The sequence below is a fragment of the Mobula birostris genome, chromosome 1 (assembly GCF_030028105.1).
Source record: "Mobula birostris isolate sMobBir1 chromosome 1, sMobBir1.hap1, whole genome shotgun sequence".
Classification (NCBI taxonomy): domain Eukaryota; kingdom Metazoa; phylum Chordata; class Chondrichthyes; order Myliobatiformes; family Myliobatidae; genus Mobula; species Mobula birostris.
Window position 1 is genome coordinate 704,296 of NC_092370.1, and position 22,670 is coordinate 726,965.

The window sequence follows — 22,670 nt, forward strand, 5'->3', positions numbered from 1 at the left end:
TTGGTGGAAGAAATAAACGGGCAGACTATTATTTCAATGGGGAAAGAATTCAAAATGCAGAGATGCAAAGGGACTTGGGAGTCCTTGTGAAAGATGCCCTAAAGTGTAACCTCCAGGTTGAGTCGGGTTACTGGGTGTATTTAAGGCAGAGAAAGATATGTTCTTGATTAGCCAGGCATCAAAGGGTATGGGGAGAAAGCAGGGGAGTGGGGATGACTGGAAGAATTGGATCAGCCCATGACTGAATCAGAATCAGAATCAGGTTTATTATCACCGGCATGTGACGTGAGATTTGTTAACTTAGCAGCAGCAGTTCAAAAAAAACCATAATTAAATAAACAAATAAATCAATTACATGTATTGAATAGATTTTAAAAAATGTACAGAAACAGAAATACTGTATTAAAAAAAAGTGAGGTAGTGTCCAAAGCTTGCATATCCATTTAGGAATCGGCTGGCAGAGGGGAAGAAGCTGTTCCTGAATCGCTGAGTGTGTGCCTTCAGGCTTCTGTATCTACTACCTGATGGTAACAGTGAGAAAAGGGCATGCCCTTGGTGCTGGGGGTCCTTAATAATGGACAGGGTCTCGGCCTGAAACGTCGACTGCACCTCTTCCTAGGGATGCTGCCTGGCCTGCTGCGTTCACCAGCAATTTTGATGTGTGTTGCTTGAATTTCCAGCATCTGCAGAATTCCTGTTGTTTTCGATATGTTGGGACCAGGTTAGATCCTCAGAGATCTTGACACTGAGGAACTTGAAGCTGCTCAATCTCTCCACTTCTCATCCCTCTATAATGATTGGTATAGAATTATGGGCCGAATGGCCTACTTCTGCTCCTATAGCTTATGGTCTTATCATTGGACACGGCATCAAAGGTTACGGGAAAAAGGCCGGATAGCGGGGCTGAGTAAGGGAAAAGAGGATCATTCACGATTGAATGGCGGAGCAAACGGCCTAATTCTGCTCCTATGTCTCCTGGTCTTGACGATAGAGTATTGGCAGGACGGTACAGACTAGGACCTACAGACAGGGGATTACAATCGAAACAGTATAGACTGGAGAGTACAGGCAGCAGAGACCGAACATTGCATACAGTCCAGGCAAGTGAGCGCGCTGGGGGATGGACAAGGACAGAACGTACAGTGTAGAGGCGCGTCCATTTAAAACAGATGCGGAGAAATTTCTCTGGGCCAGAGGGCGGCTGCGTAAGCATATGGAGGTAATATTAAATCTGATTCTGATTCTAGGATGTTTTTTCACAGAATAATCTGCAGATGCTGGGATCTGAAGCGCACATTCTAAGCCCCAGCTGCCACTGCGCATGCGGCTACATGCCGACCTGCTCAGACCCCATGGTGCACCTGCGCAATGCGGGAACAATAAAGTTGCGCGTTGTTGCTTTGTTTCCGTTCTTCTGGAGGAATGGCGGCGGCGGTCGTGACGCGTAAGAAGGACGGTGGTCCCAATGTACGGTTCCTGGAGTCGACTGACACCGTGGCGCAGTTCGAGGGCCTCCGGCTCTGGCTCGGCAAGAGCTATAAGAAGGTGAGTGTCCCTTGGCCAAAGGAGTTTCGTCTATGGCCTTCGTTCAAATGGCGCCCTATGCCGCGGGTCGTGTTGGTGTCCTAGGGTGGGCACAGTGGGTTTTGATGGTGTTTGGTCTACGGTTGAATTGCTCCTGGTTATCATTACGGCTGCTGGTCTCTTTCTGCAGGTGTTGGTACTGGGGCCGTTGATTTGTTTAATGGAGTGGCGGGAGAGCTACTTGTGTCCTGAAGAAGTGTGTGGGGACATTGGTCTGAGAGCGCTGGACGCGAGGCCTATTGCTGTACTGCACCAGTGGTGAACACACTAGTCCAGAAGTCAGATCAGAGTGCTGCTGGTGAACTAGGCAGCTGTGGGCACACTGACTGGTTGCTGAGGGCTGCTGCTGTGTTGGGCATACTGGTCCCTGAATGCAAGCTTAAGGGCTGCTGGTCCGTTGGGCACAATGGTCTCCACAAGTGAGACCCAGTGGCAACTGGTGTACTGGGTAGGCATGCCTGCCCACAAATCAGACCTGGGGGCTGTTACTGTATTGGAAGGGCAGATGTTGATTGTGCCCCCCCCCTTTGGTTTATGATGCCACTTCCCAAAACGTAGGATTGAGGAATATATTGCTATTAGTTTTAATCCACAGTGCTGAAGGTTGCTTGCCTCAGAAGTCCTTGATGGTTAGGTTGGTGTAACAGGTACATGTTAAAAGGTGCAGATACAATTGATCATAGAGGATGTTTGCAATAATCCTGACAGCATTGATAAATCTCTTTTGTACCCTTTTGAAAGCCTCCACACTCTTCTTACGATGGGGTGTCCAGACTTAGAAACATAGAAAATCTACAGCACAATACAGGCCCTTCAGCCCGCAAAGCTGTGCCGAACATGTCCTTACTTTAGATATTACCTAGAGTTACCCATAGCCCTCTATTTTTTGTAGCTCCATGTACCTATCCAAGAGTCTCTTAAAAGACCCTATCATATCTGCATCCACCACTGTTGCCGGCAGCCCATTCCACGCACTCACCACTCTGTGTTCAATTAAAAAAAAACAAACTTGCCCCTGACATCTCCTCTGTACCTACTGCCAAGCACCTTAAAACCGTGCCCTTTCATGTTAGCCATTTCAGCCCTGAGAAAAAGCCTCTGGCTGTTCACACGATCAATGCCTCTCATCATCTTATACACCTCTGTCAGGTCACCGCTCATCCTTCTTTGCTCAAAGGAGAAAAGGCCGAGTTCGCTCAACCTATTCTCATAAGGCATGACCCCCCAATCAAGGCAACATCCTTGTAAATCTCCTCTGCACCCTTTCTATGGTTTCCACATCCTTCCTGGAGTGAGGCAACCAGAACTGAGCACAGTACTCCAAGAGAGGTCTGACCAGGGTCCTATATTGCTCATAACACGCTGGAGGAACTCAGCAGGTTGGGTAGTATCAGTGTAAAAGATTGGTCAACGTTTTGGGCCGGAACCCTTCGTCAGGACTGTAGGGGGAAGGGGCAGAGGCCCTATAAAGAAGGTGGGGGGAGGGTGGGAAGGAGAAGGCTGGTAGGTTCCAGGAGAAAAACCAGTAAGGGGAAAGATAAAGGGGTGGGGGAAGGGAGGCAGGGAGGTGATAGGCAGGAAAGGTGAAGAAAGAATAGGGGAAAACACAATGGGTAGTAGAAGGAGGCGGAACCAAGAGGGAGGAGGTAGGCAGCTGGGGGAGGGGGCCGAGTGATATAGGGATAGGGGAAGGGAGGGGGAGGGAATTACCGGAAGTTGGAGAATTCTATGTTCATACCAAGGGGCTGGAGACTACCTAGACGGTATATGAGGTGTTGCTCCTCCAACCTGAGTTTAGTCTCATCATGGCAGTAGAGGAGGCCATGTATGGACATATCTGAATGGGAGTGGGAAGCAGAGTTGAAGTGGGTGGCTACTGGGAGATCCTGTCTGGTTTGGCGGATGGAGCGGAGGTGCTCGATGAAGCGGTCCCCCAATCTGCGTCGGGTTTCACCGATGTAGAGGAGGCCGCACTGGATGCAATAGGTGACCCCAACAGACTCACAAGTGAAGTGTTGCCTCACTTGGAAGTACTGTTTGGGGCCCTGAATGGTGGCAAGAGAGGAGGTGTAGGGACAGGTGTAGCATAGAATTCTCCAACTTCTGGTAATTCCCTCCCCCTCCCTTCTCCTATCCCTATGTCACTCTGCCCCCTCCCCCAGCTGCCTACCTCCTCCCTCTTGGTTCTGCCTCCTTCTACTACCCATTGTGTTTTCCCCTATTCTTTCTTCACCTTTCCTGCCTATCACCTCCCTGCCTCCCTTCCCCCACCCCTTTATCTTTCCCCTTACTGGTTTTTCTCCTGGAACCTACCAGCCTTCTCCTTCCCACCTTCCCCCCCACCTTCTTTATAGGGCCTCTGCCCCTTCCCTCTACAGTCCTGACGAGGCCCGAAACGTTGTCCGCTGTTTTCCACTGATGCTGCCCGACCTGCTGAGTTCTTCCTGCGTGTTGTGAGTGTTGCTTTGACCCCAGCATCTGCAGATTATTTTGTGTTTCCTATATAGCTGCAACATTAACTCCTAAACTCAATCCCATGATTGATGAAAGCCTATGCACTGTATGCTGCCTTAACCACAGAGTCAACCTGCGCAGCTGCTTTGAGTATCCTATGGATTTGGAGCCCAAGATCCCTGTGATCCTCCACACTGCCAAGAGTCTTACCATTAATATTATATTCTGCCATCATATTTGACCTACCAAAATGAACCACCCCACACTTAATCTGGGTTGAACTCCATTTGCCACTTCACAGCCCAGTTTTGCGTCCTGTCACTGTCTCGCTGTAACCTCTGACAACCCTCCACACTATCCACAACACCCCCAACCTTTGTGTCATCAGCAAATTTACTATCCTATCCCTCCACTTCCTCATCAAGGTCATTTACAAAAATCACAAAGAGTAGGGATCCCAGAAGAGATCCCTGAGGCACACCACTGGTCACCGACCTCCATGCAGAATATGACCCATCTGCAACTGCTCTTTGCCTTCTGTGGGCAAGCCAGTTCTGGATCCACAAAGCAATGTCTCCTTGGATCCCATGCCTCCTTACTTTCTCAATAAGCCTTGTATGGAGTGTCCATATACACACATCTACTGTTGTACCTTCAATGTGTTCAGTTGCATCCTCAAAAAAAATTCAACCAGGCTTGTAAGGCATGGCCTGCCTCTCCAAATGTTCATAAATCCTGCCTCACAGGATCTTTTCTATCTTACTTGCAGTAATACAATACTTAATGCAATACTTCAGATTTTTATAAAACTGCACATAACTTGTTGAATTTTGAACTCGGTTCCTTGACTAATGAAGGCAAGCATTCCATAAGCTGCCCTTACCCTGTCAGCCTGTGCAGCCACTTTCAGGGAGCTCTGAACTTGGAGGGCAAGATTCTTCTGCTCATCAATGCGGTTAAGGGTCTGCCAATAAGTGTACTGTCTCCTTACATTTGATCTCACAAGGTGTAACATTACATACACATTTGGCTGGGTTAGACTCCAGCTGCCATTTTGTCCACAGGGTGCAGAGCTGGATGGAGAAGTGGGAGATGGTGTTCAATCCAGAAAAATGTGAAGTGAAACACTTTAGAAGGTTGAATTTGGTTGAGTATGGGATTATGGCAAGATTCTTTGCAGTTTGGAGAAACTGGGATCTTGGGGTTCATGTGTATAGATCCCACAAAGTTGCCATACAAGTTGATAAGGTTGTTAGAAGGCATATAGTGCATTGTCCTTCATTAGTCAGGTGTCAAGAGTTGTGAGGTAGTGTTGCAGCTGTATAAAACATAGTTTAGTCCACTCTTGGGATATTGTATTCAGTTCAGGTCACCTCAGTATAGAAAGGATGCGGGAGCTTTAGAGGGTGCGGAGGAGATTTACTGAGATGCCACCTGGATTGGAGAGCATATCTTTCGAAGATAGGTTGAAGATCTAGGGCTTTTCTCTTTGGAGCAAAGGAGGATAAGTGGCAACTTGATAGAGGTGTAGAAGGTAAGAGGAACAGATCGAGTGGATAGCCAGACAGTTTTCAAACTGGAAATGGCTAATACCAGGGGACATCATTTTAAGGTCATTGGAGAAAAGTATGGGGGGGGGGGGGGTTGTCAAAGGCAAGTCCTGTATATAGAATGGTGGGGGGCATGGAATGCCCTACCAGGGGTGGTGGTAGAGGTAATGAAATTGGGGGCATTCGAGAAACTTAGATAGGCACATGGAAGCTTTTTTTAAAAAAAAAGTAAGTTTATGTAGGATGGAAGCATGAGATTGATTCAGGAGTAGCTTGACTGGCTCTGCGGTCTGCAGTCAATGAAAGACACTGTGCTGATTGAACTGAATATTCCTGCAGTCGATGAAAGACACGGTGCTGATTGAACTGAATATTCCTGCAGTCTGAACTGAATACAGGTGGCCCCTGTTTTCTAAACGTTCACTTTAAGACACCTCGCTGTTGCGAAAGACCTACATTAGTTACCTGTTTTCACTAACAGAAGGTGTTTTCACTGTTACGAAAAAAAGGCAGCGCGCGCCCCAAGCAGCCAAGCTCCTTCCCCGGAACTGCATTCTAACCGCCATTGCTTAAACACGTGCTTTATCTTGATTTATTTTGTGCATCCATTAGCAAGATGAGTTCTAAAGTATCGGAAAAGCTAAAAGAACTCGTAAGTGTGTTACACTTAGCGTAAAACTAGACATAATTAAGCGTTTCGATTGTGGTGAACGAAGTAAGGACATTGTCCATGCGTTGAACTTGCCTGCATCCACCATTCGCACTATTTATACTCAGAGAATTTTGAAAGCTGCCAATGTTACTGTGGGTTCTGCTCGTAGCAAAGTGGCCTCTCGTAGTTGGCATCCAATAATAGATAAAATGGAAAGTCTGTTGCTTGAGTAGATTGATGGGTGAACAAAGCGTGGTGTTCCATTAAGTTTTCTTATACTTAAGGAGAAATCAGTCAGTCTTTTTGATAAGCTGAAACAGAAAGCACTGGATGATGGTGATGAAAGTGTTGTGAAAGTGGAATTTAAAGGTAGTCATGGTGGTTTGATCAGTTTCTGAGGCGAGGGCAGCTTCATAGTTTAACATTTACTGGAGAGAGTGCTTCGGCTGATACTGAAGCTGCCGAAAAGTTCCCAGCAGAACTGAAGAAAATAATTACAGAAGGTGGTTATTCGTATAAGCAAGTGTTTAACTGTGACGAAACTGCAATTTATTGGAGTCTTCCCGATTCCAGTAAGTGAAACTACACTGTACATACATTATTTCTACTTTATATAGGCTGTGTATTTTTATGTGTTATTTGGTATGATTTGGCAGCTTCATAGCTTAAAGGTTACTGGAGAGAGTGTTTCAGCTGAGAGCGCTTGTGCCGTATTTCTGCTGAGAGCACTTCCGCTGAGACTGCTGCCGTGAGATTTTCGCTGCGCTATACAGTGCTGCAGAAAAGTATTTCTACTTTATATAGGCTGTGTAATAGACAATAATAGACGATAGACAATAGGTGCAGGAGTAGGCCATTCGGCCCTTTGAGCCAGCACCGCCATTCACTGTGATCATGGCTGATCATCCACTATCAGTATCCAGTTCCTGCCTTATCCCCATAACCTTTGATTCCACTATCGTTAAGAGCTCTATCCATCCCTTTTTTTGAAAGCATCCAGAGACTTGGTCTCCACAACCTTCTGGGGCAGAGCATTCCATATATTCACCACCCTCTGGGTGAAAAAGTTTTTCCTCAACTCCGTTCTAAATAGCCTACCCCTAATTCTTGAACTGTGGCCTCTGGCTCTGGACTCCCCCATCAGCGGGAACATGCTTCCTGCCTGCAGCGTGTCCAATCCCTTAATAATCTTATATGTTTCAATAAGATCCCTCTCAGCCTTCTAAATTCCAGTGTATACAAGTCCAGTTGCTCCAATCTTTCAAAATATGACAGTGCTGCCATCACAGGAATTAACCTTGTGAACCTATGCTGCACTCCCTCAATAGCAAGAATGTCCTTCCTCAAATCTGGAGACCAAAACTGTACACAGTACTCCAGGTGTGGTCTCACCAGGGCTCTGTACAGCTGCAGAAGGACCTCTTTGCTCCTATACTCAATTCCCCTTGTTATGAAGGCCAGCATGACATTAGCTTTTTCTCACTGCCTGCTGTACTTGCATACTTGCTTTCATTGACTGATGTACAAGAACACCTAGATCTCGTTGTGCTTCCCCTTTTCCTAACTTGACTCCATTTAGATAATCTGCCTTCCCGTTCTTACCACCAAAGTGGATAACCTCACACTTATCCACATTAAACTGCATCTGCCATGCATCTGCCCACTCACCCACCCTGTCCAAGTCACCCTTCATTCTCATAACATCCTCCTCACATTTCACACTGCCTCCCAGCTTTGTGTCATCGGCAAATTTGCTAATGCTACTTTTAATTCCCTCATCTAAATCATTAATATATACTGTAAGCAGCTGCGGTCCCAGCACTGAACCCTGCAGTACCCCACTGGTCTCCGCCTGCCATTCCGAAAGGGACCCGTTAATGGCTACTCTTTGTTTTCTGTCAGCCAGCCAATTTTCAATCCATGTCAGTACTCTGCCCCCAATACCATGTGCTCTAATTTTGCCCACTAATCTCCTATGTGGGACTTTGTCAAAGGCTTTCTGAAAGTCCAGGTACAGTATATCCACTGGCTCTCCCTTGTCCATTTTCATAGTTGCATCCTCAAAAAATTCCAGAAGATTAGTCAAGCACGATTTCCCCTTCGTAAATCCATGCTGACTTGGACCAATCCTGTTACTACTATTCAGATATGTTGTAATTTCATCTTTTATAATTGACTCCAGCATCTTTCCCACCACTGACGTCAGGCTAACCGGTCTATAATTCCCTGTTTTCTCTCTTCCTCCCTTCTCGAAGAGAGGGACAACATAAGCCACCCTCCAATCCACAGGAACTGATCCTGGATCTATAGAATATTGGAAAATGATTACCAATGCGTCCATGATTTCTAAAGCCATCTCCTTAAGTACCCTGGGATGCAGCCCATCAGGTCCCGGGGACTTATCAGCCTTCAGACCCAGCAGCCTATCCAACACCATTTCCTGCCTAATATAAATTTCCTTCAATTCATCCATTACCCTAGGTCTTTTGGCCACTGTTACATCTGGGAGATTGTTTGTGTCTTCCCTAGTGAAGACAGATCCAAAGTACCTGTTCAACTCGTCTGCCATTTCCTTGTTCCCCATAATAAATTCACCCGCTTCTGTCTTCAAGGGCACAATTTTGGTCTTAACTATTTTTTTCCTTTTCACATACCTAAAGAAGCTTTTACCATTTATCATATCATTCCTGCTTTTAGTATACGTAACTGTTATTTTAGGTTTTATGTGTTATTTGGCATGATTTTGTAGGTTATTTTTTGGGCCTGGGAACGCTCAAAAAATTTTTCCCATATTAATAAATGGTAATTGCTTATTCACTTTACGACATTCCGGCTTACGAGCTGTTTCATAGGAACGCTGTACCTTCGGATAGTGGGGGAAACCTGTATTCCTGCAGTCAATGAAAGACACAGTGCTAGATTGAACTGAACGGAATATCCCTGCACTGTTTTGATGAGACTTTGTATTTTGTGTTTTTTGCTTGTTTTTTTTTGTTTGCGTGTTTTTTTGTGCATTAGGGTTTGATGTTTTTTTCCTTTGGCTTCCGTGATTTTCTTTGTTTTGTGGTTGTCTGTGAGAAGACAAATCTCAGGCATGCGTACTTTGAACTTTGAATCTTTTGAAAATGTCGGCAAACCATTGTGGCTGAAGGGCTGGTACTGTGTGGTACTGTTCTATATATTACTGCTCAGTCAGCACTTTACAACCACAATAAACAACAGAAAGACAAGGGCAGCAAAACCATGGGAAGTAACCTTCCAAGCCACACACCAACCTGGCCTGGGAATACATTGCCATTCTTCACTAGGTCAAAATCCTGGACCACTTTCTGTAACAGAGTGTAGATAGCATTGTAGATCTACCCACAACTCAAGGTTAAGGAAGAAAACTCACCTCTAATTCCCTTTTACAAATGTAATTTTTTGGCTGTCTGAGCAATCTGGCTCTTCTGAGATCTCCTGGCTGACCCTGGGGGTGGCTGTGTTTATTCCTGAGGGTGGAGTGCAAACCTGTCGTCAGCTGCCTTACTCTGTGCCAACTGAAGCATTGAGCAAGATTAAAATCGACAAGGATGAGAGCGGAAAGCGAATGGTGTTCAGTACCATCTGCCTGAGTTTGACTCGTATCCTTCTTGCTGCTGCTGGCGCAAAGTGCAAGAGTCTTGGATCCTGTGCTGCTTGGTTTGATCTCCTCAGCAGTTTGTGGATGTGGACTCACTTTCGGCTGTGGTTTGATGTTTAATGTCCTCAGCGCTGAATGCACTTTATTTGAGAGATTTGACTGAGGCACTTTGGAGCAGGAGAGGATCTGCGGCTGTGGCCTGCAGCCATTGACGGAGCACTGAACTGATTGACTCAGTGGCTGCGGCTGTCAGCTGCTGCACCAACTTCATTCGCCTACATAGAACATAAGAACTAGGAGCAGGAGTAGGCCATCTGGCCCATCGAGCCTGCCCCGCCATTCAATAAGATCATGTCTGATCTGTCCGTAAACTCAGCTCCATCTACTTGCCTTTCCCCCATAACCCTTAATTCCCTTATTATTAAAAAGCTATCTTAACTGTTTCTTCAATATATTTAGTGAAGAAACGTCAACTGCTTCCCTGGGCAGAGAATTCCACAGATTTACCAGTCTCTGAGAAAAACAGTTTCTCCTCATCTCTGCCCTAAATCTTCTCCCCTGAATCTTGAGGCAATGTCCCCTAGTTCTAGTCTCACCTACCAATGGAAACAACTTTCCTACTTCTATCTTATCTCACTTTCAAAATTTTGTATGTTTTTATAAGATCCCCTCTCATTCTTCTGAACTCCAGAGAGTATAGTCCCAGGCGACTCAATCTCTCCTGATAGGTTAACCCCTTCATCTCTGGATTCAACCTGGTGAACCTCCTCTGCACTGCCTCCAAAGCCAGTATATCCTTCAAGTATGGAGACCGGAACTGCACACAGTACTTCAGGTGCGGCCGCACCAGTACCCTGTATATTTGCAGAATGACCTCCCTGCTCTTGAATTCAATCCCTCTCGCAATGAAGGCCAACATTCTGTTTGTCGTCTTAATAACCTGTTGTACCTGCAAGCCAACTTCTTGTGATTCATGCATAAACACTCCTATGTCATGCTGCAACCTTTCACCATTTAAATAATATCTGCTCTTCCATTATTCCTTCCAAAGTTGATGATCTCGCATTTACCTAGGTGACTTGAGGCTGTGGACTCGCTTTTGGGGACTCTGTGACTTGAGGCTGTGGACTCACTTTTGGGGACTCGGTGCCTAATGATCTGTCCGTGTTCGCTGTTTGTTGTTTGTGTGATTTGTTCTTTCGCAAGTTTGATGGTCTTGTGTGGGGTTTTCTTTAAACAGGTTCTATGGCTGTTAGTTGTTTTATGACTGCAAGAAGATGAATCATAAGCCTATATACATACTTTGCTAATAAATGTATTTTGAACTTCGTGTAAAAGAAGAACAGCATGACCCCTGTCACCACACTGTTCTGAAGTTTGAACAAATGCCATTTTTGTGCAGAATTGACTACTTGGATACGGTAATCTTGTGTATATTCAAATTCCTTATTTGCATGATCAATCATCAGTCACACTACAGTGACACAGGTATTCATGGCCAGTAGGATTTTCACATTAGAGGCAAATAATACTTCAGAGTTAGTAAAGTACAATTTTTGATTAGGGCACATGGATAACAGAGCGACTGTTTACCATCGCCAGATACTGCTACAATACAGAGATCGCCCAAAAGCAAACCTTCATGAAGATCTGCTGGTTAAATTACGAGACCTCGGCTTGCTGAGGAGATTGGGCCTACAGTCCTCGGAGTTGCCTGATGCCGCTGGCTGGAGGTGGGGAACATCGTAAGCGGTGTGCGAGGAAGTGGAAGCGAGGCAAGCGGGCAGGAGTCCATGCCAGGGAAAAATCAAACGCTAGGCAGCCGGCTGTCTCGTCCTTTCTGCTTTCAAGTGTCCGCTTCCTGGACAATAAATTGGACTGCATCCAACTCCAACGAAATATTCGGCAGGAGTACAGAGTCTGCTGTGCGTATATTTTCACAGAAATGTGGCTCACCAACGGAATCCCAGATGCCGCCATTCAGCTGGACGGGCTCATGTTGTTTCGAGCAGATAGGGAGGCAGCCCTTTCTGGTAAGACTTGCAGTGGTGGCTTGTGTGTTTACATCAATACGGAATGGTGCAAGAACTCGGCTGTTTTCCAGATACTGTTCATCAGAGTGGTAGTGATAGGGGATTCGATAGTTAGAGGTGCAGATAGGAGGTTCTGTGGTCGTGACAGAGAATCCAGGATGGTTTGTTGCCTCCCGGGTGCCAAGGTCAAGGATGTCTCTGATCGCTTGCATGACATTCTGAAGTGGGAGGGTGACCAGCCAGATGTCGTGGTGCACATCGGTACCAATGACATAGCAAGGAAGAATGAGGAGGTCCTGGAGAGTGAGTATAGAGAACTTGGTAGGAAGTTGAAAAGCAGGACCTCGAGGGTGGTAATCTCAGGATTGCTACCTGTGCTAGGTGCCAGTGAGGGTAGGAATAGGATGCTCTGGGGGATGAACAAGTGGCTGAGGAACTGGTGTAGGGGGCAGGGTTTCAGATTTCAGGATCATTGGGACCACTTCTGGGGCAGGTGGGACCTGTACAAGAGAGACAAGTTACACTTGAACTACAGGGTGACAAATATCCTTTCAGGGAGGTTTGTTAGTGCTATTGGGGAGGCTTTAAACTAGATTTGCGGGGGGGATGGGAACCAGAGTGCCAGTGTGGCTGGGGTGAAAATAAATGATGTTGAAAGTTCAAGCAAATCTGCTGATAGAAAGGTTGTGAGTGGTGGTAAAAATCTTCTGAGGTGTATATATTTCAATGCTAGGAGTATTGCGGGGAAGGTGGATGAGTTGAGGGCGTGGATTGACACGTGGAATTATGACGTTATAGCAATTAGTGAAACTTGGCTACAGGAGGGGCAGGACTGGCAGCTTAATATTCCAGGGTTCCGATGTTTCAGATGTGATCTAGGCAGAGGAATGAAAGGTGGGGGAGTAGCATTGCTTGTTAGGGAAAATATTACAGCAGTGCTCAGGCAGGACAGATTAGAGGGCTTGTCTACTGAGTCCTTATGGGTGGAGCTGAGAAACAGGAAAGGTATGGCCACATTACTGGGATTGTATTACAGATCACCCAATAGTCAACGAGATTTAGAAGAGCAAATCTGCAGAGAGATAGCAGGCAACTGCAGGAAACATAAGGTTGTGGTGGTAGGGGATTTTAATCTTCCATACATTGATTGGGACTCCCATACTGTTAGGGGTCTGGATGGTTTAGAGTTTGTAAAATGTGTTCAGGATAGTTTTCTAAATCGATATATAGAGGGACCAACTAGAGGGGATGTAATATTGGATCTCCTGTTAGGAAACGAGTTAGGGCAAGTGACGGAGGTCTGTGTAGGGGAGCACTTTGGTTCCAGTGATCATAACACCATTAGTTTCAATTTGATCATGGACAAGGATAGATCTGGTCCTAGGGTTGAGGTTCTGAACTGGAAGAAGGCCAAATTTGAAGAAATGAGAAAGGATTCTAAAAAGCGTGAATTGGGACAGGTTGTTCTCTGGCCAAGATGTGATTGGTAGGTGGGAAGCCTTCAAAGTGGAAATCTTGAGAGTGCAGAGTTTGTATGTTCCTGTCAGGATTAAAGGCAAATTGAATAGGAATAAGGAACCTTGGTTCTCAAGGGATATTGCAACTCTGATAAAGAAGAAGAGGGAGTTGTATGAAATGTATAGGAAACAGGGAGTAAATCAGGTGTATTAGGAATATAAGAAGTGCAAGAAAAGACTTAAGAAAGTAATCAGGAGGGCTAAAAGAAGACGAGGTTGCCTTGGCAGTCAAAGTGAAGGATAATCCAAAGAGCTTTTACAGGTATATTAAGAGCAAAAGGATTGTAAGGGATAAAATTGGTCCTCTTGAAGATCAGAGTGGTCGGCTATGTGCGGAACCAAAGGAAATGGGGGAGATCTTAAATAGGTCTTTTGCGTCTGTATTCACTAAGGAAACTGGCATGAAGTCTATGGAATTGAGGGAATCAAGTAGTGAGATCATGGAAACTGTACAGATTGAAAAGGAGGAGGTGCTTGCTGCCTTGAGGAAAATTAAAGTGGATAAATCCCCGGGACCTGACAGAGTGTTCCCTCGGACCTTGAAGGAGACTAGTGTTGAAATTGCGGGGGCCCTGGCAGAAATATTTAAAATGTCGCTGTCTACGGGTGAGGTGCCGGAGGATTGGAGAGTGGCTCATGTTGTTCCATTGTTTAAAAAAGGATCGAAAAGTAATCTGGGAAATTATAGACCGGTGAGTTTAACGTCGGTAGTAGGTAAACTATTGGAGGGAGTACTAAGAGACAGAATCTACAAGCATTTGGATAGACAGGGACTTATTAGGGAGAGTCAACATGGCTTTGTGCGTGGTAGGTCATGTTTGACCAATCTGTTGGAGTTTTTCAAGGAGGTTACCAGGAAAGTGGATGAAGGGAAGGCAGTGGATATTGTCTACATGGATTTCAGTAAGGCCTTTGACAAGGTCCTGCATGGGAGCTTAGTTAGGAAAATTCAGTGGCTAGGTATACATGGAGAGGTGGTAAATTGGATTAGACATTGGCTTAATGGAAGAAGCCAAAGAGTGGTGGTAGAGAATTGCTTCTCTGAGTGGAGGCCTGTGTCTAGTGGTGTGCCACAGGGATCAGTGCTGGGTCCATTGTTATTTGTCATCTATATCAATGATCTGGATGATAATGTGGTAAATTGGATCAGCAAATTTGCTGATGATACAAAGATTGGAGGTGTAGTAGACAGTGAGGAAGGTTTTCAGAGCTGCAGAGGGACTTGGACCAGCTGGAAAAATGGGCTGAAAAATGGCAGATGGAGTTTAATACAGACAAGTGTGAGGTATTGCACGTTGGAAGGACAAACCAAGGTAGAACATACAGGGTTAATGGTAAGGCCCTGAGGAGTGCAGTAGAACAGAGGGATCTGGGAATACAGATACAAAATTCCCTAAAAGTGGCGTCACAAATAGATAGGGTTGTAAAGAGAGCTTTTGGTACATTGGCCTTTATTAATCAAAGTATTGAGTATAAGAGCTGGAATGTTATGAGGTTGTTTCAGGCATTGGTGAGGCCGAATCTGGAGTATTGTGTTCAGTTTTGGTCACCAAATTACAGGAAGGATATAAATAAGGTTGAAAGAGTGCAGAGAAGGTTTACAAGGATGTTGCCGGGACTTGAGAAACTCAGTTACAGAGAAAGGTTGAATAGGATAGGACTTTATTCCCTGGAGCGTAGAAGAATGAGGGGAGATTTGATAGAGGTATATAAAATTATGATGGGTATAGATGGAGTGAATATGAGCAGGCTTTTTCCACTGAGGCAAGGGGAGAAAAAAACCCAGAGGACATGGGTTAAGGGTGAGGGGGGAAATGTTTAAAGGGAACATTAGTGGGGGCTTCTTCTCACAGAGAGTGGTGGCAGTATGGAATGAGCTGCCAGACAAGGTGGAAAATGTGGGTTCTTTTTTAACATTTAAGAATAAATTGGACAGATACACGGATGGGAGGTGTATGGAGGGATATGGTCCGTGTGCAGGTCAGTGGGACTAGGCAGAAAATGGTTCGGCACAGCCAAGAAGGGCCAAAAGGCCTGTTTCTGTGCTGTAGTTTCTATGGTTTCTATTAGTGGAGTTTGTGACTGTTAGATGCAGACCATTTTATTTACCACTGGAATTCACCACTGTCCTTATAGTTGGTGTGAACATTCCCCCAGCGCTAATGCTAAGGAGGTGCTCTGTGAACTGTATGGGGCTATTAGCGAACTGCAGAATGCACACCCTGATGGACTGTTTATTGTTGCTGGAGATTTTAACCACACGAACCTCAAGTCATTGCTCCCCAGATTCCATCAGAATGTGAAAACGCCTTCAGAGCAGGCGACAAGGCAGCCCTAACAACAGCGAGGGCCAAACTGTCCTGGGCCATCAGAGAGGCAAAGCGTGAACACGCCCAGCAAATCCACAGCCACTTCCAGGATGTGGCACGCGGCGCATGTGGAAGGGCATTCAGGACATCACCAACTACAAGACAACACCACCTGCCTGTGCTGTTGATGCCTCCCTCCCAGATGCGTTAAACAACTTCTACGCTTGTTTTGAGGTGGAAAATGATGTGGCAGCGAGGCAGACTACCCCTCCTCCAAATGACCAGGTGCTGTGTCTTACCGTGGCTGATGTGAGGAGAACCCTGTGCAGGGTCAACCCCGGAAAGCTGCTGGACCAGACAATATTCCTGGCAGAGTGCTTAGAGGATGTGCAGACCAGCTAGCAGAGATTCTCACTGACATCTTCAACATCTCCCTGAGCAGCGCCATTGTTCCTATGTGCTTCAAGGCTGCCACCATCGTCCCCGTGCCGAAGACGTCTTCAGTGTCCTGCCTCAACGACTACAATCCTGTTGCACTCACACCCATCATCATGAAGTGTTTCGAGAGGCCCGTCATGAGACACATCAAGACCCTGCTGTCCCCCTCACTGGACCCCCTGCAGTTCGCGTACCGTCCCAACCATTCAACAGACGATGCCATTGCCATCACCCTCCTGGCCCTAACACACCTAGACAAAAGACACGTACATTCGAGCGCTGTTCATAGACTTCAGTTCAGCATTCAACGCAATTATTCCTCAGAAACTGATTGGAAAGCTGAGCCTACTGGGCCTGAACACCTCCCTCTGCAACTGGATCCTAGACTTCCTGACTGGGAGACCTCAGTCAGTCCGGATTGGAAGCAGCGTCTCCAACACCATTGCCCTGAGCACGTGGGCCCCCCAGGGCCGTGTGCTCAGTCCACTGCTGCTCACTCTGCTGATCCACGACTGTGCTGCAACACACAGCTCGAACCACATCATCAAGTTCGCCGACGACACGACTGTGGTGGGTCTCATCAGCAAGAACGATGAGTCAGCATACAGAGAGGAGGTGCAGCGGCTAACAGACTGGTGCAGAGCCAACAACCTGTCTCTGAATGTGAACAAAAGAGATGGCTGTTGACTTCAAAAAAAAGAGATGGCTGTTGACTTCAGGAGGACATGGAGTGACCACTCTCCGCTGAACATCGACGACTCCTCCGTAGAGATCGTTAAGAGCACCAAATTTCTTGGTCTTCACCTGGTCCCTCAACACCAGCTCCATAGCAAAGAAAGCCCAGCAGTGTCTCTACTTTTTGTGAAGGCTGAGAAAAGTCCATCTCCCACCCCCCATCCTCACCACACTCTACAGAGGTTGTATTGAGAGCATCCTGAGCTGCTGCATCACAGCCTGATTTGGAAATTGCACTATCTAGGATCGCAAGACCCTGCAGCGGATAGTGAGGTCAGCTGAGAAGCTCATCGGGGTCTCTCTTCCCGCCATTACAGACATTTACACCACACACTGCATCCGTAAAGCAAACAGCATTGTGAAGGACCCTACGCACCCCTCATACAAACTCTTCTCCCTCCTGCCATTTGGCAGGCATCAGAAACATTTGGGCTCTCACGACCAGACTATGTAATAGTTTCTTCCCCCAAGCCATCAGACTCCTCAATACCCAGAGCCTGGACTGACATCAACCTACTGCCCTCTACTGTGCCTATTGTTTTTATTATTTATTGTAATGCCTGCACTATTTTGTGCACTTTATGCAGTCCTGGGTAGGTCCTTCACCTAGTGTAGTTGTTGTTGTTTTACGTAGTTCAGTGTAGTTTTTGTATTGTTTCATGTAGCACCATGGTCCTGAAAAAACGTTGTCTCGTTTTTACTCTGTACTGTACCAGCAGTTGTGGTTGGAATGACAATAAAAAGTGACTTGACTTGAAGTAACTGACCAATCATAAGTGTCATCCCAGAATCCTTCGTTTACCTCCTTGTCTCTATGCAAATAGCTCTGGTCCCCTGCTGTACACACAGAAGCTGTGGTCTTCAAAGACTTTTCTTGTCTGGGCTGATTGCACACTATCAGTAAACTATCCTTGCTTAGACATTATCTTAACCCTTGCCTCTTCACAGCCTCTATAAGGTGCAATAAAACACGAAAATACTGGAACGTCGGCAAGTCAGGCAGCATTTATGAAAAAAGCAGTTAATGTTTCTGGTTCAAGGCTCTTTGTCAAGCGGCCCGAAGTAGTAATTCGTTTGCTCTTTTTATAGGTGCTGACTGTCTTTGAGTTTCTAGCATAGATAAATAAATGCTCTAAGTAGGCCAGGGCCATTGCACTGATATGAACATGGATGTAATCAATTGTTGCAAAGGCAGTAGACAAATTGAGAAGAGCCAAGAAGGAGAAACGTTATTTTAAAAAGCAATTGTGGGTGGATTACTTGGCAAATGAGGGGATATGTGTAAGAATTTTCTAACTGGGGAGGTATGATCTGGAGGTGTTAATTCTGTCCACCAGAGAAAGCAGGATCTCCCAGTGGCCACACATTTTAATTCCACGTCCCATTCCCATTCTGATATGTCTATCCTCGGCCTCCTCTACTGTGAAGATGAAGCCACACTCAGGCTGGAGGAACAACACCTTATATTCCGTCTGGGTAGCCTCCAACCTGATGGCATGAACATTGACTTCTCTAACTTCCACTAATGCCCCACCTCTCCCTCGTACCCCATCCATTATTTACTTATATACACACATTCTTTCTCTCTCTCTCCTTTTTCTCCCTCTGACTATACCCCTTGCCCATCCTCTGGGTTTTCCTCCCCTCCCCCTTTTCTTTCTCCCTGGGCCTCCTGTCCCATGATCCTCTCATATCCCTTTTGCCAATCAACTGTCCAGGTCTTGGCTCCATCCCTCCCCCTCCTGTCTCCTCCTATCATTTCGGATCTCCCCTCCCCCTCCCACTTTCAAATCTCTTACTAGCTCTTCTTTCAGTTAGTCCTGACGAAGAGTCTCGGCCCAAAATGTCGACTGTACCTCTTCCTAGAGATGGTGCCTGGGCTGCTGCGTTCACCAGCAACTTTTATGTGTTGCTTGGTGTAAATTCAATAATTCAGTTGATTGCATGTGTTGAAATCTAAAACAGCCCCTCATTGGATATAATCAGAGAAAAAGATTCTGGTATGATGTGGAAATTCTTCATGTTTGCTCTTGAACTTCGCCAAGCATGCAAGTATATAAATCTTGTTTTGATAATTTTTTTTGTGCTTTGGGCGGCATGGTTGCTTGGTGGTTAGTGTAAAGCTTTACAGTGCCAGTGATCAGGGGTTTAATACCTGTTGTGCATCGGAGTTTGTTCAATGTACAATCTTCTTGTGACTACATTGGTTTTTTTTCCCCAAGTGCTCTGGTTTCCTCACACATTCTAACAGCTTATGGGTTAGGGTTAGCAAGTTGTGGGCATGCTACGTTTGCACCGGAACAATAGTGACACTTGCTGATTGCCTCCAGTACATCCTTGATCTGTGTTGGTAGTTACTGCTACCAATGTATTTCACCATGTTTCAATGTACATTTTACAAAGCTAGTCTTTAATCTTTAATTTTTTTTTCAGTTTGTACAGGCGGATTCACCTTCGAACAAAACACTGGCTAGTCTTGTGGTTCAGCTTCTCCAGTTCCAGGAAGATGCATTTGGCAAACATGTCAACAATCCTGCATTAACAAAATTACCAGTAAGTATTGATACTGAGGAAATCAGTCGGACTGGACTACAAGTTGTGCTCAAATTTATCACTTCATCTTGCATTCTGTCTATGGTAATGGTTGTGTAAAGGAAAGGTACTCCGCATCCGGAGTTTCTCCAATTAGCAGACGATTTCCCTCCATGCCTCTCTGACGTAGTGGGGAACCGCGTGTACGAGGCAAGTTAGGGCAGTGGTTCGCAATTGCCTTCTGCTGGGTGAGTTTCCAAAGAAATCACCAGCTCGTAACCCAGCATGGATGGAAAGCGTGCAGGGGAGCCAGCTGGATTCGAACCCGGGACCTTTTGTCCAGAAGTCCAGCACTGATGCCACTATGCCACCAGCCGGGTCAATGGTTGTGTAGAAAAGTTAAATTATGGTGGTGTGGTGGAAGCTTCATTGGCAAGTGTTTAACAGTCCTAGATTTAGGCAGCACCACATGAAGTAGATTTGTAGGGGATACTATTTATATGAAGAAATATATTGAAAGCAATGAAAAGGAGTGAAGTTCAGAGGTAATACCAGAGCTTGAAAGCTTGCTGATTAGCTTGCTCGAAGGGCCGAATGGCCTACTCCTGCACCTATTTTCTATGTTTCTATGATTAAGAAATCAAAAATTAGGTGCCATGATAGTGGAGAGGTTAACATGACATTGTTATAGCTTGGGGTGGTGGAGTTGGGAGTTCAATTTAGAGGCGATCTTTTTGGAGTCTGTACATCCACCCTCTGGGTTTTCTCCGGGTGCTCTGGTTTCCTCCCACATTCCAAAGACCTACTGCTTAGTAGGTTAATTGGTATTTAAAAATTGGGCCATGATTGGGTATTGTTAAATTGGGGGTTACTGGGCTGTGTGACTTGAAGGACTGGAAGGGCCCAATCCATGCTGCAGATCAAGAATTAAATAAATAAAAATTGTAAAGGAGGAAGTGTCCAGAACTTTAGGGGAGCAGAGATCTGGAGATTCAGGCAGAAATAATTTAAAGATAGAGATAGTTTTACCTCTTCTCACAGGCCTATCACCACCCTCCCGCCCCCCCCCCCCCCCCCCCCGGACCTCTCCCCCTTTAATTTCTCCTGTGGTCCACTCTCCTCTCCTATCAGATTCCTTCCTCTCCAGCCCTTTACTTTTTCCACCCACCAAACTTCATGTCACCTTCTAGCTGTCCTACTTCCCTTCTCTTTCCCCCCCCCCCCCTCACATTTTTATTCTGGTCTCTTCCCCCTTCCTTTCCAGTGCTGATGAAGGGTCACAGCCTGAAGCATCGACTGTCTATTCACTTTCATAGATGCTGCCTGACCTGCTGAGTTCCTCCAGCATTTTGTGTGTTGCTTTGGATGAACAGGGCTTTAATTAAGATGTAAAGTGAGAATTTTTATAAGTTTAGACTCATGGAAGATAGCACAAGTGGCTTGGCAGAAAATTATAGGATGAATCAAATCTGAAGGTGACAAAGTCATTGAGAACGATATTGGTAGATATGAATTAGCCTGTTGTTATTGCCATATGTACAGATGTACAGAAGAAAGACTATCTTGCATGCCATCCACAAATTATTTTGTTGCAACAGTGCATTGAAGTATGACAAGGGAAATGGAAGTGCAAAATAAAGTATTACAGTTACAGAAAGAGTGCAGTGCAAGCAGACATTGAGGTGCAATAACTCTACTGGGTGTTTTTATAGACCACCCAATAGTAACAGGGACTTCGAGGAGCAGACAGGGAGACAGATTCTGGAAATAACAGGGTTGTCGTGGCAGGAGATTTTAATTTCCCCAAAATTGATTGGCATCTCCATGGAGCAAGGGGTTTAGATGTGGTAGAGTTTGTTAGGTGTGTTCAGGAAGGTTTCCTGACACAATATGTAGATTATCGTACAAGAGGAGAGGCTGGACTTGATCTGGTATTGGGAAATGAACGTGGTCAAATGTCGGGTCTCTCAGTGGGAGAGCATTTTGGAAATAGTGATCACAATTCTGTCTCCTTTACCATAGCATTGGAGAGGGATAGGAACAGACAAGTTAGGAAAGTAACACACAAGAAAGTTGCTGGTGAACGCAGCAGGCCAGGCGGCATCTCTAGGAAGAGGTACAGTGTCCCCCTCCCCCTCCCACTTTCAAATTTCGTACTAGCTCTTCTTTCAGTTTGTCCTGACGAAGAGTCTTGGCCCAAAACGTCAACTGTACCTCTTCCTATAGATGCTGCCTGGCCTGCTGCGTTCACCAGCAACTCTTATGTCTGTTGCTTGAAATTCCAGCTTCTGCAGATTCCCTCGTGTTTGCATTTTTAAGTTAGGAAAGTGATTAATTGGAGTAAGTGAAAATATGAAGCTATCAGACTGGAACTTGGAAGCATAAATTGGGAACAGATGTTCTCTGTGAAATGTACAGCAGAAATGTGGGAAATGTTCAGGGGATATTTGCGTGGCTTTCTGCGTGGGTATGTTCCAATGAGACGGAAAGGATGGTAGGGTACAGGAACCGTAGTGTACAAATGTTGTTGAAAATCTAGTCAATAAGAAAAGAAAAACTTTCGAAAGGTTCAAAAAAACTAGGTAATGATAGAGATCTAGAAGAGTACAGGTGTCCCCCACTTTTCCAATGTTCGCTTTATGACACCTCGCTGTTACAAAAGACCTACATTAGTTCCCTGTTTTCGCGAACAGAAGGTGTTTTCACTGTTACAAAAAAGGCAGTGCACGAAAAAATGCAGCATGCGCCCCGAGCAGCCAGGCTCCTCCCCGGAACTGCAATCTAGCCGGCATTGCTTAAACACGTGCCTGTGAGCATCTGTGCTTTATGTTGATTTATTTTGAGCATCCGTTAGCAAGATGAGTTCTAAGATATCGGAAAAGCCTAATAGAGCTCGTAAGGATGTTACACTTAGCGTAAAACTAGACATAATTAAGTGTTTCGATTGTGGTGAACGAAGTAAGAACCAGCAACACACATCAAAGTTGCTGGTGAACGCAGCAGGCCAGGCAGCATCTGTAGGAAGAGGTGCAGTCGATGTTTCAGGCCGAGACCCTTCGTCAGGACTCAAAAAGTAAGAACAAAGTGAGTTTGGCTTGTGGAAGTTGAAGGAGATGATGTTGGAAGAGGTTTTGGCATCCCATGACTAAGAACTTGATAGATGAAGAGCTGATGGAATTGGAAGAGGAAGGGATAACAATCGAAACCGAATGCAGTAGCAAACGGACTGAAAGTGAAGTCATCC

At 45.6% G+C, this 22,670-nt stretch overlaps 1 protein-coding gene across 4 annotated transcripts in view; it reads left to right on the forward strand.

Moving 5' to 3' along the window:
- Window positions 1-1,394: 1,394 nt before the first annotated feature.
- smarcc1a (SWI/SNF related BAF chromatin remodeling complex subunit C1a) overlaps window positions 1,395-22,670 on the forward strand; it is a 221,757-nt gene continuing 200,481 nt past the window's right edge. For 3 of the 4 annotated variants that reach the window (XM_072251677.1, XM_072251683.1, XM_072251696.1), the window contains exons 1-2: window positions 1,396-1,545; window positions 19,328-19,447. In XM_072251677.1, coding sequence (XP_072107778.1) covers window positions 1,423-1,545; window positions 19,328-19,447 — 243 coding nt within the window. In that variant the 5' untranslated portion in view covers window positions 1,396-1,422. Of the gene's footprint in view, window positions 1,546-19,327; window positions 19,448-22,670 lie in introns of all 4 variants that reach the window. The other variant, XM_072251690.1, reaches the window with a different exon arrangement.